Raw genomic sequence first — 17,933 nt, 5'->3', positions numbered from 1 at the left:
GGGGCGGGACGGCGGCCGGGGCGGGGCGGGCGGCACGTGGTCCAGCCCCGGCCCCGGAGGCGCGGGGCGGGGGCCGCCGCCACCCCCCGCACTCCCGGCACCACCCGCACCCCCGTCCGGTCCGGTCTCGGCATCCCCCTTCCGGCCCCGCACCGTCCCCGCCGCTCCCGGTCCCGGTCCCCGGCACCTCCGTTTCGGGCAGAGCATTCCCGGTGCGGTCCCGGTTCGGTCCCCGGCACCCTCGGTCCGGTTCGGCACCGCCCCCGGCATCGCCGGTTGGCCCCCGGCACCCCCGGTTCGGGCAGGGCACTCTTGGTCCAGTCCCGCACTGGCCCCGGCACGCTCGGACCAGTCACCCCAGGTTCGGGCAGGGCACCCCGGGTCCGGTCCTTCCCTGTCCCGGGCATCCCCGGTCCGGTCCTGCACCACTCCTGTCACCCCATGCTGGTCCAAGTGACCCCGGCCCAAGCCCTCACTATCCCCCAATCTGGTCCCGCGGAGCCCCTGTCACCCCCAGTTGAGCCTGGCACCCCACTCGTGCCCAATACGGGGATGAGGACAGCGGCCAAGCCTGACATGGGGCATCGCCGTGGGGCCCCTGCACTGTTTTGGGGTACCTGGGTCTGTGGGCACAGCCGGGTGTGGAGCTGCTCCAAGCACCCCTGGATGCTGCCCTGGCCAGGGCTGAGCCGGGTGCTCAAGATGCCACAGCTGGTTTCCCAGGGCATCCTGCAGCCCATGGGGCACCCCCTGGCCCCACATCCCTCCCAGCCTCCCCGGGGCCGGCCAGCCCCATCCAGGCAGGCATTGTGAGGGCTGAGCCAGCAGCCATCCTTCAGAAAGACTGACCGCTCTCTTCTGGTTGGCATTTCTGAAGAGGAAACCCCATTATGAAGCTGGTGGTGGCCAGGCACCCAGCCAGACAGCCTGTGCCCAGGCTGCTCTCTGGGAGGACCAAAAACCCCCTTGCAAATCCCTTGTCACTGTGCTTCCTTCCTGACCCCAACCTCATGTGGTGCAGCTGGCGTGAGCCCTCTTGTCCTGTCCCATCAGTTCTCACAGAAAGAACGGGAAGGTTTGGGGCTCCTCTGCCTGTAAGGTGCAAGAACATGGGGCCTCGGAGCCATCTGAGGGTCCCACATCATAGCGTGGTCCTCACTGACCCTCTCTGGGGCTGCTTTGGCAGAGGTGGGGCTGTGGGTCCCCTTCTCCATCCCAATACCTGTGTCTGCAGCACCACGGGACAGAGGAGGAAGGTGGAAACAGGTATTTATGTTCCCCGAGAGGTCTTGCATTCTTTCTTTAATGTGGGTCTCCTTGGTAGCTCCTGTCCTCAGTTCAGAGGCAGGTAGAAGAGAACAGGGTTGATCTGATGCAGAACTGATCATGACTTTTACTGGCTCTTAAAAAAAAAAAATAAAAATTCAGCCCCTTGTTGGAAATGTGTTTCTAGCTGCTTGCTACTTATCGCCACCAAAACTAGATGTACCATTTTCTGGCATCCCATTAAAGCAGAAGTAATTGGGCTTGTACAAATTTCCCAGTTCTAAGGGGATTTATTTTAAGGGTATTTACAACTTTTTGGTAAGTTATAGGAATCTTCTGCTCCCCCCAGACGCTGCAGGGCTGCCCGGCAGAGCAAAGCCTCCTTTGCACCAGACAGGCCTGAGCTCTCAGTGCCGCAGCGTGCACCATCCGACCCAGCACCTTGGAGCCTGCCAAATTTCACCAGTGAGGGACCAGGTCATTTCCACCCCTCCCAGCACCCATCTCTGGGGAGGACATGAACTCCAGGGGACGTCGGCGCTGCTGCCTGTGACCATGGTTCACGAGTGTGTCTGATGTCTGCAAGCTTTTGACTGCCGTCTCTCCTCTGGTGTCTCTCTGGAGATGCTGAAACAATATCCATCTCAGCTGGCTTATAGATAGCGGCTCTCAGTTGTCAAGGTTACCGGTCCCTCTGCTTTAATTAAGCATATAGACAAGGCACGGGGCATCTTCAACAGCTGGGGGACAAGGAGAGCGATGGGCTGGCATTCCCCAAGGGGTTTGTGAGCAGCATGATAAACTTGAGCAGATGAGCCCCCCTGCAGGTCGCTGCTATTACTTTAGCTGATCTCCGCACTCATTAGGATTATGATTAACACACTAATGAGGCACCTTCGGCTCCCCATAGCATGAAGGGGGTGGTTGGGAGTGAGAAAAGTGACTGCATCGGTGTGACGGTGTCTTTGCAGTGACACTGCTGCTCTCCCACCCTGGAGAAGGGAGGAAAAACAAGGGGCACTTCAACATCCTGCGAGTGCACTGCCACTTTCTCAGGGAGCGAGCAAAAATATTCTCCTCAGCTCCCAGGCAGCAGCCCCCTATGTTGGTGTGGACTATATAGGGGCTCTGACTTGCTCAGGGGTAGTTGCCCTGGGCTGTTCTCGAGGAGGACTGAAAAAGCCTTTGCAAACCCATGCAGCATGGAGATCAGACAGGTCTGGGTAGCAGCGAGTGTTGAGGACTTTAGCGTAACTTCTGAAAGAAAGTTTTGTGCTTGAAAAACATGGCATAGACTTCTGCCAGTGTCATGCTCTCTCTTGCAGTGGTTTTATTTAGGTCCTGTCCTTTGGTTTCTGGCTGGCGGCCAAAGCACAGGGCAGGCCAGAGATGATAATGTTGATTATGTTAATTTAATAGGAAGCAGCAGATAATAGAAAACAAGTGAGTGGAAAATAGTGGCAGCAAAAGAGCTGAGGGGGAAGTAAGGGTATAGGTAGGAGGGAGGGAGATGCTGGCCCTGGGAGAGATGCGTAAACTCAGTGATTGGGCTGTGTCCCCCAGCCTAGGCTACAACATGGGTTGAGCATCCCCTGAGTGAGCAGAGCAGCAGCACAGCTTTGGTCCCGCTGCCACCATCACCCCAGCTTGACCCCATGCAATCCGAAGAGCGATCACCTCTTTCACACAGCCCAGAGGTGAGCGGTCATAGCAGCGGGAGCCCTGGGCAGAGGCATGGCAGCTGTGGCCAGCACTGCTGGGACGCAGGTGGCTCACCTGGGCCCTGGGTTCATGTAAATCATCCCATTTTTTGCGCTTCAGCCTCTCTGTCCTCAGCCCTTCGCCATGGGGCACCAGGAGCACCGCTGGCACACATCTCACCCTGCCCTTGCGGATTGCTCAGCGGATCCCAGCCTGCCCCATGCCATCTTGTAAACCTGCTTTTTCAGGAGGGCTGGGCATGATCAGAGTTGGTCTTGGAGTCGATGGGCCAATATATCACCCCCAGACGGCTGCTCTGTCACCCTCCAAAAGCACTTCACTGTGGGATGGAGAGAGGGGCTGCTCACGACTTGGCACTTGAAGGGTTTTTTTGTTCTCAAGGGAGCTGGTAGCCAACTGACTGGAGCAGAAGAGCTAATCCAAGGTGAGTCATTCCCCCCCCCCTCCAAGGCTGAAACATTAAAATGTTTTTTTATGAAAGGCAAATTAAATCCCACAAGTCAGAGCCAAGAAAAAAGAATTTATCAAAGAGCAGAAGATGCTACTGAGTGACTTGCAGGCAGACAGAGGGAGCATTTGCTCAGCAGCCCGGGATATTACATCTCTGTCGCTCCTCCAATGCAAAGAGCACTGCCATTCATCTATTTTTAATAATAGTGACGCAGGCAATGAACCTGACTTCAAGGCTAGGAGCTTGTCTTCTTCCCCTTCCATATCTGTCCTGACTCATCTTCCTTTCCAAGGACCCTTCACAGCTTTGTAACCCAGTGAAGGAAGAAAGGAAAAACAAAACCAAAGAAAAAAGCAGCAGATCAGGCAGCAAAGCATTGGAGATAGAGAACCGTTCTGGGAGAGGAATAATAAACACCGGGACTTTCCTGGCTCAGGGACCCAGGGAAAATTAAGTGGCTGGGAAACCTGAATGTATACAGGGTCATGCTGATCCGAGAGCGGGATCTCTCAGGTAGCCGAGCAGTGATCTGGTAGCAGCTGGATGCTTATAGGTCTTGAAGCTCTGCAGAAAGCCCTGGCTGGAGGAAGCAGGGGCAGAGCTGAGGGTGCCCAAGCCCAGGGTGGCTGGAGGGGACAAGCTGAAGAGCTCTGCTGTGGCAGAGGTCTCTGAGTTCAGTGCCATGATGGGTCTCTGCGCCGTTGTAATAGCAGAGGTAAGGGCAGCAAGTGTGAGGAGTGTAACCAGAGGAGGGGAGGCTGCTGTGCAGCCCGGGGAGGCAAAAAGCTGTGCTTTCATCCCAGAGAGGAGCTGGCATAGCTGGGGCATAAGGACTGTGCACCAGGCAATGCAGGAACCCTTCCAGGACTTGGCATGGGGCAGGAGAGGTGAGACTGATGGCCACGTGGGCTGGTGGCCTCAATGCTTAATAGGACTGTATGGTCTCTTTGGGCGTCCACCACTGTCCAAGCTACTGCAAGTCCGTATTTCTGTACTCTGGTGGGTGTTACTGTGAATACGACTTTGTCAGATGTTTAAGGTTTTCCCCTACAAAATTAGTATTTTAGTATCAGACAACCCAAAAACTTAGGGGCTGCTGAGAGGAGCCATGCCCCAAGCCTGCCACGAGAACTGGGGTCTCACCCTTTGACCCTCAGCTCCTAAGGGCTGAAGCATAGTCTGATGGGCTCTCCCCAGGGCTGAAGCCACCCAGGCACAGTGACACAGGGTCAGTCCCGGCTCACCGTCCCGGTGCTTGCACAGCCTCATGGCTGGGAGCATCGTGGAGCAGGCTGGAGCAAGCCGGCCAGCTCTGTTCTGCTCCATGCTTATGGTACCACCAGGAGCTTGGCTATAGCCATGCCACGGCACTGTTGCAGTGTGGACAGGCTCCAAATTGAAGCCAGGACAGCAGATGGCCGTGATGAGCAGGCAGGGGAGCACAAGACCATGGCTCCAGTCACAGCACGGCAGCTGCCTAAATGGGAATATCCATCTGCCCCAGCACAAGCCCTCTCTGGTTCCGGAGGCAGGGTGTCTGGTGCTGCTGCCAGCCTCCCGCCTGGGCTCTGCCCGGCCTCCTGGAAGAGAAACATGGAAGATGCTCGGAGAGTCCCATGGTTGCCAGGTCTCATGCAGAGATGCGCAGTGCCAGGTTTGGGCTGACGCGTCAGCATGGCTTTGTACAGAAGGACATGCTGGTTGCCTTGTCTGCACCAGTGGTGAGACAGAATTGTTAACCCTGTTCTTCATCAGCAGGCATGTAAATCCTCATCCAGAGGACAGCGTGCAGGCAGCCCCCGCGGAGTCCTCCTTGCTGCCAGGAGGATGGTCATGACATGACAAGGGGCACGTGGTCCAAGCGCAGCCTCAGCTGTGCCTTCCCCTGCTCAGAGCGGTGGGAAATGGCCTCTTACCCATGAGCAAACCTCACTTTGGACTGCAAAGGCCACCTGCAAGGCTGGCTGAGGGAGGTGCTGGTGGGAGGATGCACCTCCAGTGGAACCTGTTAAGATGCTTTTCAAAATCTAGGGGGTTTGGTGTGTGACTGAAAGCCCAAGGGGATCATTTTTCATGGCTGTCCTGTTAAATGTCCACTGAGGACAGGGGCTAGAAAAGGGACAGCGTTGACATTAGACAAGGGCAAATTCCAGGCGGTCCTGCTGGGACCCTCTCCTCCAGCTCCTGCGACGTGACTCCAGGTCTCCACTGGTGTAAATCAGAGCGGGATTTGACCAATCTTATCTAAAGAAGATGTTTTTCCTTGATGGGCTTCATTACACAACATATTTCATGGGTTGAATAACTAAAATGACCAATCTCATCACAGTGCTGTGAAGTCAGCCCACTGTCTTCATACCCTGGAAGAGGAGAGAGACAGTCCCTGTTGCCTGACACTTGTTTAATTTTGGAGCCCACAAAACCTCTCTGTCAGGGAAGACACCTGCTCTGCTACAGTGGAGGCAAATTTGCGTGGCTACATTGCAGACTCTTTCTCTTTGGGAAGGAGAAATCTCCCAAACTTCTCTCCTCTGGGGCATTTCCAGAGGCTGGAGGAAGGGAATTCCCCCTCCTGCCTGCTCTCACCCAACTTCTCTCATGTCTATTTTTATTGCCACCCTGTGAGTTAACCCTTGGCTGCTCTTTTGCCAAACCAGTTACATTTAAAAAGCCAAAGTGATCTGTCTGGGGAAGATAGTCAGTCTGAGAGCAGAGAGGAGCAAACCGCAAGCCACAGAGCTGTTTTCTGGAGTGGCTGATCTTTGCATGGGGCAGCAGCCTGGGGGCAGCTGGAGGAGAGGGGAATACCCGCCGTGAGCAGAGCTTCCTGCGGTATTTACAGGCTGCCTGCCCCTTCTGGGATGTAAGAGAGTGGTCGTTAGAACAAAGTACGCTGTGACATCTGCAAGACTTCGCCTTTGATGAGTCTCTTTGATGAGTCTTCTAATGCAATGTTCATTTTCCTCTCTCCGGGAAACAGAGGAAGACTACAAAAGCCACTCATCTTCTGCAGATCTCAAGGCCGCAGATTTGCTGGGGTACTTCTTCCAGCTGCAAGGAGGGTTGGGGGACTTTCTCAAACAAAAGTTCTGCTGTTGATGTACATATACGCACATGGTCACCAGCAAAACCCGTGTTTTTCCATTTTCAAAACGTAGGCCTTGCCTTTGAGGTAAAGCTGTAGGAGGGGTCACAAGACTATCTTATCTCCCTCTCAAACCAGGGATCATTAATGACATACATCACAGGACCTGATGCAATGTTATATGAAATACAGTAGGAGTGTTTCCAACTGAGATTTAACTTTACTGAATCACACTGGCATATTTTAATGATGTTACTTTGCACCAGCCCATGCGATAAATGCTTATTCCTGGATATTACCAGTAAGACATTTGCAGGCCAAAAGCAGGGACAATGTGTATTTTGTTTGGGAAGCAGAAAAGAGGTGAAATTTATGACGGGGAACTGGGGAAGAGAATTCATTTGCTTTAGTGCTGGGATTAGCTCCCAAAAAGAGAAGTAATAAAAACCTACCACCAGATGTCATCTTGAAGCTAACTAATAGCTTCCAAACCAGGAGGGACGAGGGATACCGGGGAAATGGTGAGATGAAACTGGAAGGCACTGGGGTTTATTTAACAGGGTACAAGGCCTCAGTGACCACTGCACTGTGGCATAGTGAATGACCACTGAGAGGGAGGTGTTTCAGATTTGGCTTTGTAAAGTCTTTTCAACTTGCTTAGATAAATTCCAGCAAAATGTAAAGCATTGAAATTTAACTTTAAAAAATAAGTTCTAAAAAATTAGTCTTGCTGAAAAGCTGCATTCTGGAGCTCAGTTCGGCTTGAGTGTCAGAGAGCAGAAGACACTGATGGATCCGAGTAGTTCCATCTGCTTTGTCACTGATTAAAATATGATGGATATGATAATAATCGTTTAATGGCTTAATTAGAAAAGCTTTGCTGCACCCTATGTTTGAGCTGTCATTAGAATAGATGTTTGCATGTGGTTGATATTTAACATTTGGGAGTGTGGGAAAACTTCCTGTGAAGGAAATCCAGGAGGAAAATAAAGAAAACAGAACAATTTTTTTGCCCACACAAAGTACTTTTAATCTGTTACCTGTGCAGAAATGATTACATTTTTTTGTAGTTAAATATACAGAGAAAGTTTCACTGTAGACTTGGGTGAAATTCTGAGACTAAATTAAATCAATAAATTGCATAGTAGAGATTTTAATCCAACTGTAAGGATAAATCTCCATTCAGTATTATTTGTAGAGTTGGTGCTAATGTTTCCAACACGAAACTCCCTCAAAGCACAGTTTCGATCAAGTTGAAAAGATGGGGTGTAAACTTAATGACAAAGGATAACAAGAAAACATATTACTAATATGATGTGGCAAGGTTGAGTGACCGTTCTTGTCCGAGACCCTTTTTAGTTACAACTCTGCCAGTTTTAACTGTTTGGGACTTGGTTATTCTATCCAAGACTCTACAGCAATGAGCTTTGGTTTTTGAAGAGTTTCAGTAAAAATAGCTCAGCCTTTACCAAAGATGAGGTCAGGGAAAAAAATCAGTCCCTTGTCAGTGTAAAACAAAACCAAAAGCCCCTCATGACCACTTAATGAGATGTTCTAGTCCTGCTGTGCTTTGGAACGGATACTTGAAGTTTGGCAGTGCGTCCTAGCAGGAAGAAAGGTATCTTTTTCCATATCTGTTACAGGCTGTCTACATGTGGCTAAGTTACAATTTGAAAAATAACAGTCTGTAAGTGAAAATCACAGACTTACTACAGCTTGGCAGCCAAAACCTCAGAATATTTGAGATGCATTAAGCAGGCTACAGGCAGGGACTCGAGGGGCTGAGCAGGATGCTCTGTGCAGCATGCTCCTCTGCTGTGACTGGCGCCACGACTGGGGTGCAGGCAGCTGGGAAAAAAGGGAAGAGTTCGAGTAAAATGCTGAAGTTGCAAGGCCTGGAGGGAGGAAGAGACCAGACGAGGGCGTGAATCCTGTGGGAAACACAGTAGGAGGACAGGTAATTAAAGGTAATAACAGCAGGGATGCCGCACCGGAGCCCCGTTACGGTCACTGTAAAGGACGTGGCTGTCCGGGCGGAGGGGTGAGGGCTGGCGCCGGAGCTGGCTGCGGTGCCGGTCAGCTTTTAGGGCGAAGAGCCGGCGGCACCTGCGGCAGGAAGGCCCGAGGTGGGCGGTGAGGGCCCGCGGGCCGCCAGGCAGCCGCTCCGGAAGGCGATGGGGGTTGCTGCCCTTCCCGGACGGACAGTCGGTTACCGGCCGCTGGCCCTGGCCCACACCCCCAGCCCCCGCCTCAGCGCCGCCGGCGCTCCTCAGCTCCCCGGCCCGCCGTCGCCATGGCACCCGCGCGCGGCCTGCTGGGACCCGCCGGCCCGGGCCCGGGCCCGCTGCCCTCCGCACCCGTCGGGGTTGCCCGTCGTACTGACAGCTTCCCGCCTACCGCTGCCTATAAACATACGGGGATTGGCTCTACCGCCCGTCCGTCACCACGCGCACCACACTCCTACTGGCTAACTCTCTTATTTATAATCCGCCCTCAAGGGCTAACCAGTGAAAGCGAGGCGCCCCTAGCAACGCCCCTCTCTCTTTCCTGCAACTGGCTCCCGCTCTTCTCTCGGGAGTTGTTGTCGCTCGAATGGTTGGCCAAACTGCCTGCCTCTCAAGTGGCTTATGACCAATTAGAAAGGGGCACTCACGTGGACTACCTGCGAGTCCCTCCGCCCGGCTTCCCTTCCTCCATTGGCCGAGCGCCACCGTCCATTCAGCTTCTCCCGGCGCCGATTGGCTGCTCGGGAGGGCGGCCCCTGGTCGGGTACCGCCCCGGCGCTGTGGGCGGCTCGGCAGCGGTGGCGCTCGCCGGGGGGGGGGGGGCGGACGCGTGAGGAGGAGGAGGCGGGGGCCGCGGCCGGGGAGGAGGAGCCACGGCGATCACAGCCCCGGGTCCCGCAGCTGGGCTCCCTCCTCACATGGGGCCCCCTCGCTTGCCGCAGCGGCGGGGCAGACCCTCGCCGGGTTGCTGAGGGGCCGGGGGTTGGCCGCGGGTGGGGTATGCGGCCATGAGAGGCCGCGCCGCCCGCAGGCCCTGCTGGCGCCGCCGCTCAGGTAACGGCCGGCGCGCGCGCGGCGGTAGGGGGGCAGCGCGCGCGGGGCTGGGGGGGGGGGGGGGCGCGCGTTTCTCTGGGGTATCCAGCAAGGGGAAGGTCCTTGCGGGTAGGGGGCACCCCCCGACGGTGGTGAGGGGGGCGAGAGGAGCCGCTCCGGGGAAGGGCACCCTTCTGTAGCGGAGGGGAAGGGGCATCCGGCGGGGTCCCGCCGCCATCCCCGGCAATGCGGTGAGGTGAGTGATGCGTTTCGGTGAGCAGGTGTGTGTGTGTGCGGGGTGGGCTGCGTTCGTCCCTGGGACGAGGTGAGAGTGGGAGCGGGCGCTGCAGGACTCCTAAGCGCTGCGGGGAAAGCCGGCTGCAGGAAACGCGTGCCCTGATCCGGGGGCAAGGGTCTGCCTGAACACGGCTGGGATCTTTGCCCAGCCACATGAGGATTGCCTTGAAATTGGTCACTTTGCCAGGAGGTGTGAAAGCTTGGCTCGGGTTTTGCTATTTTAAGTGCTACCCTGTAAGAATACGTGAATCATGTTTTAATGACAGGCTCGACTGTTCAGGTGTATGTGCATATATGTTTGCTTTATGGCCTTCAGATGAAAGGTGCTGTATAAATGCAGGTGATCACTCTCAATGTTGCATTCCTTTGAGGGTGGGAACTGTATTCGCTTTAAGTACGGGGCACTTTCCACTTGGGTATTCTGATAGGTGGTACCTTGATAGTTGACACCTAAAATTTCAAGAGTACTGAACTGAATTTTATTTAAGTGTATACCTTTCTGTTTGTCCCCCTAAAAAGACTTACAGCTAATATTTAGGCTAATTTATGAGAAGCCTTTATGCTTCAACTGAAATTATTAGTATTTTTTTTTTTCAGTAGAGATCAGAGTTCTAGCGTATTTATTGTCTGCAAAATCATCAGACTTGCAGTTCTATGGACTTAATTAGGCAGTGGAATTTACAACCTAAGATAAGATTTTTTTTTTTAATGAGGAACTCTCATATGCCCAGTAGACCAGCCATAAACCTTTCCATTTAGTCATAATCTTTGGAAATTATTGTTGCATGCCATATCCTAATAGGCCAATAAGAATGTAATTTTCTGACTCTTGCAGAAGTATACTGTACAGCTGTAGACATGGCTGTGTAATTCCATTGTCCATTTTGGTTTGTCTTCATGTAAAACTTGCATGCAAAACATGAGTAGCTTGAACTGAAGGCAGAGGCATGTGTTCCCAGTACCTGGTGACAAGTGTGTGCTCTCCTACACTTTTTGCTTGGAATTTATTTTGTGCTGTTTCATTAGGGTGAACTGGCAGTGTGAGTGGAGCAGGAGGTAGGGATGCAGCAATCCTTGCTTCAGTGCTTAATATTTTTATGGCTGTAGAAGCAGAAAGTTGGTCTAAATGAGGTGTTCTGGTGGTATAGGCCTCCTGTCACCTAGTTATACCCTCCGATTCTATACATTTGCTTTTGCCATTGTAATTCTTTATGCAAATGATTTCATAAATTCATGAAAGAAATGCAGGGTTAAAGGAGGGGACTGTTGCTTCTGTGTCTGCTGCAGAAAAGAATGAAGCTTGTGGTTCACTTGCATCATAGGTTCCCTTTCTGTATTCTTCCTGTAGCCAAGAATCATGCATCTGCACAATGGCAAAGCTTTTTATTGTATCTTTGCAGCATGGTATCTTGCAGCCTGGCACAAAAATGAGTGCTCTTCTAGGCAAGAGCCAAAAAGGTTAGTGTTCATAATTTTTTTTTTTTAAGCTCTTTTCCTGCTTATTAGTTCCCTAACATGCTCATTTGAAGTTGTGTATTTATCATTAAGTACATCTAATAATTGGCAACTGTATCACACTGGCTCCATCTGTTGTCTGTTGCCAAGTCCTCTTTCTGACTTGGATAGTAAGCTTCTTTTGATATGGTCTTGTCGCTTTTTCTTAAGGTGAACACATTTCTGGTAGTGGCGAAGCCACTTTTTGATATGATTGTCCCATTGGTTGCACTGGAGAACTGTGATAGCTCTTGCAACCAGGAGTGGAGTTAGTTGAGATAACTTTTGAAGGCTGACTTTGTACACTCCAGGTCTGTGGCTCACAGACTGTGAGTTAAATGTTTCCCCTTGGTACCCAGGGTGCTTCAGATTTATGTGTAAATACCAGCAGACTCCAATCTCTGCCATACCTTAACAACAACAGATTGGGGAAGCCCTGTTCTCACTTCAAAAATTCATAAATAAATTAGTCAAGACTGTGTTACTGTTCTGTTAGTTCAGCTGGTACCTGAAGCAAACATGGTACTGGGTGTCTCACCGCAACATGAAACCCGTAACACAGACTGGTGTTTCAGCTGTATTTTAAGGGTGGATTACAGAATGTGTTTTAAATATTCGTGGAGATGATACTTTTAGCTGCAAAATATAAATATTGACTGTTTTGTGTGATGATGTGTAAATGTAAGATTGTGTCCGAGAGAGGTCAGTCAGGTACGAAATTCAGCCTGCTTACTTTATCTTCATCCCTCTTTCAAGCATTCTTGTTCTCTTTTCTTGCCTTTGCTGTGCTGGGTTGTCTCACTGTCTGCATCAAAAGAAAAGAAAGTTGCTTCCCGTCGTAAACCTGGTGGAGAGGCTGAGGGGGAAATTCCTTGATTAAGATGTTACAATACCTGTTGGTATTGGAAAGCTTTGATTCCCTTTGTTTTTCTCTAGAGCTAAGCAAATGTCAGCCTGCTGACACCTTGAAGGCATGAGCTGCTTCTCAGTGTCTTCACTGAGCTCTGTTTTGTTAGGCAAACTTAATATATTAAAATTATCCATTTGAAGCAGCAGCTGTGTATTGTGCATGATCTACTTGAGTGATTATTTAACTCTAACGATGCTCTGTAACTAGGCTAGAGTCTGTCTGCACTGTGGATTGGAGTGAGTAAAACCAGGCTAGGAGAGGAATGGATTTTTGCAAGGTCCTTCTGTAGAGGTTTAGTTTTGTATTATAATTGGACCTTAGAAACTGTTGGCAGTTATACTATGGGCTTAAAGATCAAGTGGTTTTCTGTTTGTTTGTGGGTTTTTAATATTCCCCCCTCCCCAGGTGTATTTGCCTTCTAAGTATGTGCCAGAATTTATACCTATGCTTGATGCAAATATTTTTAAACGTACAACCTTGGCCCTGAATCCTGAGCTCTGCAGTAAGTTAATGGCTAGTCTCCCTTACTGGTTTCAAACTTGGCTACAGTCACAAAATAAATGAACTGTTTGTTTCAGCTTAGCCTCTTGTGGAGGTTTGTTTGCATTATAAAACCACGATGCAGTTTAGCAGACTTCCCGTTTCTGGAGTGGTGTAGTAGGGCTAATGCAGGTCTCTTCTGAGGAATGTCAGCCCTAGTTGTGGGAAGCTTGTGCTATGACAGTACTGGCTCGAGCTAGCAATTATCCCCTACAGGGGGGATGAAATTAAAGCAAAATGTTACCTAAATGAAAATAGAAAATGTTGGGATTTTCATGTTCGAGTACAGTGTCGTAACTAAGACTATAAACTGGACCCTTAAGACTTATCCCGTAAAAGTAGTCAAAAAGACTTCAGCTTCAGGATGAGCTGGGCCAAACATAGTGCAAGCTCTGGTACTTGTAGCTACCTTGTCTGTAAATATTTGATACTACCTTTCCCCCAAAGACAAGAAGCTAAGTTATGGATAAACCAAGGAACTTTCCTCTGTTGGGAAAGTGAATAACAGCAGTTGAGAACAAAATTGTGGAATGCCTGGTTCTCTTTACCTGTTTAATTTGATTTCTTGTGTTTAATTTCTTTTTTTTTTTCTTTTTTTCTTTTTTTTTTTTTCTCCAGGGTAATGACCTCAAAGTCAATTCAGTCTTTGGAAGATTTTGTTCTTTACATTCCTTCGGAGCTTTTCTGAAATTTGCACATTACTGCAGTGAATTCTTTTCTTTTTTTTTTTTCCTTCCTCCCCCACGTTGTTATTTTGTTGAGTGACACTTGCCAGCATAATTCTTTCATGTTTTTGTAGTGCTGGGTTTTGAAGCTACATCAGACTATGAGTTTAAATAGTTAACTCTTGGCAAATTACTTATGTCAAAGCTTTGGCATCTTGTTCTTCAGAAAACCTTTTCAAATTAATAACATGCATCCACCAGATTTATTGCTTTCCAGGCTGAATGCCTAGCGACAGTATTCTGTGTCTAAAAATGGTTGTTGTTGTTGTTAAGGCCATCTTTTAGGAAATTGTGAGTTTGACATTTGAGTGCAAATATGCAGATATTTATAAAGATACTGGGGGCAGAAAACATCTTAGTAATGAATTGAAATGTTTTTTTGGAAGGATCTTGTTTTATACCCTGAGGCATTAAAGGGATGCTGCTAAAGTTGAGAAGCCTTACCCGTTTTTATGTCTATGAAGTATAACATGTTAAGTACTGGCTAATACGTGTCACCTGTTAGTTTTACATTGATGTGTGGGGTATAACTTGATGTGCTATTGTGGGATTTCCATCTTTAAATATTTGCAGGCTTAGACATTGATTTTGAAAGCCAAACCTCTAATTAACCAAATAAATGCCGATAGTATTTGTATTTATAGTAGTTTCTACAATTAAAAAATAATGCATTCATGCAGTGGAGAAACTGATCTTAAAATAATATTAACATGGATTTTTTTTCCCAAGTTTTTTTTTTGGTTTTTTTTTTTTTAAACCAAGAAATTAAAATGTGGTAGGGCATGAAACATCCTGAAATTATACTTTTCAGTAATGTAATAAATGGATGAGTAGAGCAGGTATGCATTTTGAGAGGTCTATTTCTAAATTATTTTTGTCTTGGCAGAGTGGGGTGCATTTTTCTTGTATAAGGATGTCAGCCAAATTGGTCTGAAAGCTGAGAATTTATTGGGAAATGTTTCTTAGAGTGTGGTGTGGGTTTTTTTTTTTTTTAACTGGCTGTTGAGCACATCTTAAGAGTTTTTAAGCTGAACTTTAACATGAAGAAAACCACCCAACAGCCTTTTAGTTAGTTGCAGGATTTGCAGTTTAGTCTTGGATTCTGTTCAGTGCACTTTAATTAACCATACAAGGTAGTAAATTAAAGTACCTCAGACTGACTTGACAGTCAATTAAACCTTGGTTGATTTCATTGAGAATGTGATCATTAGTGTAATTGGCCAAAATGACAGGAGGCCCACTTGGAATCATGCCCACTTGAAATGTTCCTCTAATTCTGTGTATGCAGTCCTGGGCAGAGTACTAGACAAATGGAGCTCTATCCTAATATTTCCAAGGATTTCGTGTAGCTGTCTGGAAAGAAGGCAAACTAGCAGGCAAAAATGAAGGAATGGGTTACTTGGGAATCCAGATGGCAAAACCTTCTGGGCTTTACGTTGTGTGGAGTACTTTGAATCTCTTCTTTCATTGTGGGATTTGTATAGAGTTTTGCAAAGTGCACCATGTGATTTCAATCAAAAGGATGTGTATGTGTGAGGGAGGTTGGTTGTTGTTTTTCTGTGTTTTGGGTTTGGTTTTTTTTTTTTCCTGTTAAATAAATTGAGAGACTATGTTGAGAGCTGATCTTTTGTTAATGGTATCTGGATACTTAAGACAGTTAGGCTTTTCCTCCTGTTTAAGATCGCTTACCTAACTTGGTATCTTCCTCTAGTTATGACAACAGCAATCTTCCCTATTTTGTTTTTGCATATATCTTGCTTTGCCTGAGAACTTAAACTTACAGTCCTGATTTACAAGTTGCTTTAGTTTGCTGGGCTGCAGTGGGGATATGTTGTTTCACTAGATTTAGCAGGGGTGTCTACAGGCCCCAGGGTCCACTTCATATGACTTTACTGGGATACTGGAGTGTCAGACTGTGCATTTCTGGGGCAAAAACTTTTCCTTCTTGGAAAGTGTCTAATGCATGTGGGTATTACTCCGATGCAAGTAAGTTCTAAAAAATTGTTTTTTCAATTACAGCAGGTTTTCTGGTCAGTCTGCAAAGATACTTGCATCTTCTGTTCCAGAAAATTAATTGTTAACACCATGTTTTCCCATCTATCCTCCTTCCATAGACAGTTCTTTATCTCCTTGAAAAGTAACCAAATGATAGTTTGTCCCTTTCAGATCAAAAGGAGTTATTTAAATGTGCCATGGAAATCCCTGGGCATCTTCTCAACAGCTGAGGGGGTTCCCTGGGCTATTTTTCTCAGCTGGGGAGATATAACAGGCTTTATCTTCCCATGGTGCTTCTGTACCATTTCCAGACCCTCAAGGCGCACGGGGCAAGAATATGAGGTCAGAAACTGGATCCTGATCTTCTGTGTGGCAGTTGGCCACACCATAACATTTGACTATGTAGTACTATCACCTGAGAAGTGCAGTAAGCTCATGCGTGTGGGAGTCTGCATATAAAATTCTGTAGGAATACCACAATGTAGGATTTGATAGAGATTAGATTTTCTTAATCAGGCCCAGGTGAGACTCTCTTATACCCACTGACTCCCATTTAGAGAGGTAAGTGTTAAGATGTTTGAAATAAACACCCTTGAAAAATATGGAGGGTTTTTTTTTGCTGTTGGGTTTGTTTGTTTTTTTTTTTCTTCTCTTTTTTCTTTTTTGGAGAGGACAACCTCAAATTAATTTCATGCTGTTCAACAGAGCTTACTTCTGAAGGCAGGGAAGGACTATGTGTTTTTCTGATGTGTTGGCACAGAGCATCTGTGAAAGATACACTGCACACAAAACATGGCTGTAGCAGCACTGCTATATATTCAGAAGACAGCTGGTGTGCCTCTGTTTTTGAGATGCTCTTCAAATTTAGTGTATTGTTCAGGTTCTGTACATCTGTGTAAACAGAAGTATAATTGCCTGGCCTGCTCCCTGCTTCATGATTATTTTGTCCACCATTTTTTTTTTTTAATTTTATTGTTTCCTTCCCCTCCCTCCAGTTTTTCATTTGCCCTCAGGAAAAAAAAGAAGAGAGGGAGAAATCTATCCTCTCTGTGACTGCTCACTTTGTTCAGGTTTTGTAGGAGCTCACCAAATTGCTGTAAATGAACAGTGAAGTGTGGAAAAGATGAATAACCTCCCGAGTCTAAGGTTTAAAGAAAAAAAAAAAAAAAAGTAGGCCACCTGTCAAGTCTGCCAGTCCAAGCTGAATTTGATGGGCCCCAGAGTCATCCTGATTACTTCATCATCCTCTTAAAAAGATCGAAAAATTCCCTTACTGTTGTTTTTTTTCCCTTTTTTTTTTTTCCCTTTCTTTTCTCCTACTTGGCAAATGTGTCTTGTTTCCTGTGTTTTCAGTTGAACTGAAATTAATATAGCTTTAAAGAGTGTTTGTGGGGAGAATTGTTCTGGCAGTTTCTTATAAGAATACTTTGTTTTTGTAGCAGGGCTGTTGATGTTTTTATAAATTTGGGGGCTGGATCTTTAGTGGATTTAAACTTGTGTTCCTACCAGTTGAGGAATTGGTCTTGAAACAGTCACAGGTGGAAGCTTTAAAAACAAAGGTTTTGGTGCTCTAGCTACTGTTATTGACAGCTAATAATTTTCCTTATGTCAACTGAAAGTTGATCTGTTTTTTATAGTTAGGGATCCCTTGTGCATTCCTTAATGTGAAATGGTTTCTTGCGATAGCAGTAGATTGGTCACCAACTGCTACTGAAGTAGAATAGAACGTTACATTTTGTGGGTTTCCTCCTGCTTAGTTGCTTGCTTTAGCAACCAGATCTTATGTAAAAAAGAAAGGGGGGGGGGGAATGAAAGTTGTTTGTTACCAGTTAAATTTTGAGTTCCAAACCTATTCATCTCGTAGTAGCCAGACCATAGGGTATTTCCATGAATCTAAAGGAAAAGCTCATTACATTGTCTGTCTTTACTGATGATGCTGTGTGGTTGGTTGTGGTGGGTTTTTTTCTTTGTTTTTTTGTGCCCCCACTTGGATATCTTCTGCTTTTTTTCTTATTCCCTTAAACTGATGTCAGCTGTGTTGGAGTCCTGTCAAAATTATTAGATACGTTTACAATAATGGTAATCTCAATATCTTGTATTTTAGGATCCAACAAGAGTAGAGAAGACAGCAAATTACCTAAGATGTGAGAAGTCCTTCCTTAGCAAAATAAAACCTTGTTTTCAAAATGGACCGAAGTAAGCGGAATTCAATAGCAGGATTTCCACCACGCTTGGAGCGCGCTGAAGACTTTGATGGTGGTGCTGGAGGAGAAGGGACTGCATCCCAGATAGGAAGAGTTTGTACCTCTTCATACAGAGCCCTGATAAGTGCCTTTTCCAGACTTACTCGTCTCGATGACTTCACATGTGAGAAAATTGGCTCTGGTTTCTTCTCTGAGGTGTTCAAGGT

The 17,933-nt window shown here is 47.7% G+C and overlaps 1 protein-coding gene across 2 annotated transcripts in view; it reads left to right on the top strand.

Moving 5' to 3' along the window:
- The first annotated feature begins 9,407 nt into the window (after positions 1-9,407).
- TESK2 (testis associated actin remodelling kinase 2) overlaps positions 9,408-17,933 on the top strand; it is an 83,186-nt gene continuing 74,660 nt past the window's right edge. The window contains exons 1-3 of one of the 2 annotated variants that reach the window (XM_075036981.1): positions 9,408-9,583; positions 11,260-11,317; positions 17,628-17,931. In XM_075036981.1, the coding sequence (XP_074893082.1) occupies positions 17,710-17,931 (222 nt within the window). In that variant the 5' untranslated portion in view covers positions 9,408-9,583; positions 11,260-11,317; positions 17,628-17,709. The remainder of the gene's footprint in view (positions 9,584-11,259; positions 11,318-17,627; positions 17,932-17,933) is intronic. The other variant, XM_075036979.1, reaches the window with a different exon arrangement.

This window comes from Buteo buteo, chromosome 10 (assembly GCF_964188355.1).
Source record: "Buteo buteo chromosome 10, bButBut1.hap1.1, whole genome shotgun sequence".
Taxonomy (NCBI): domain Eukaryota; kingdom Metazoa; phylum Chordata; class Aves; order Accipitriformes; family Accipitridae; genus Buteo; species Buteo buteo.
The sequence above is the reverse complement of the archived record's forward strand: the minus strand, read 5'-3'. Positions and strand labels throughout refer to the sequence as shown.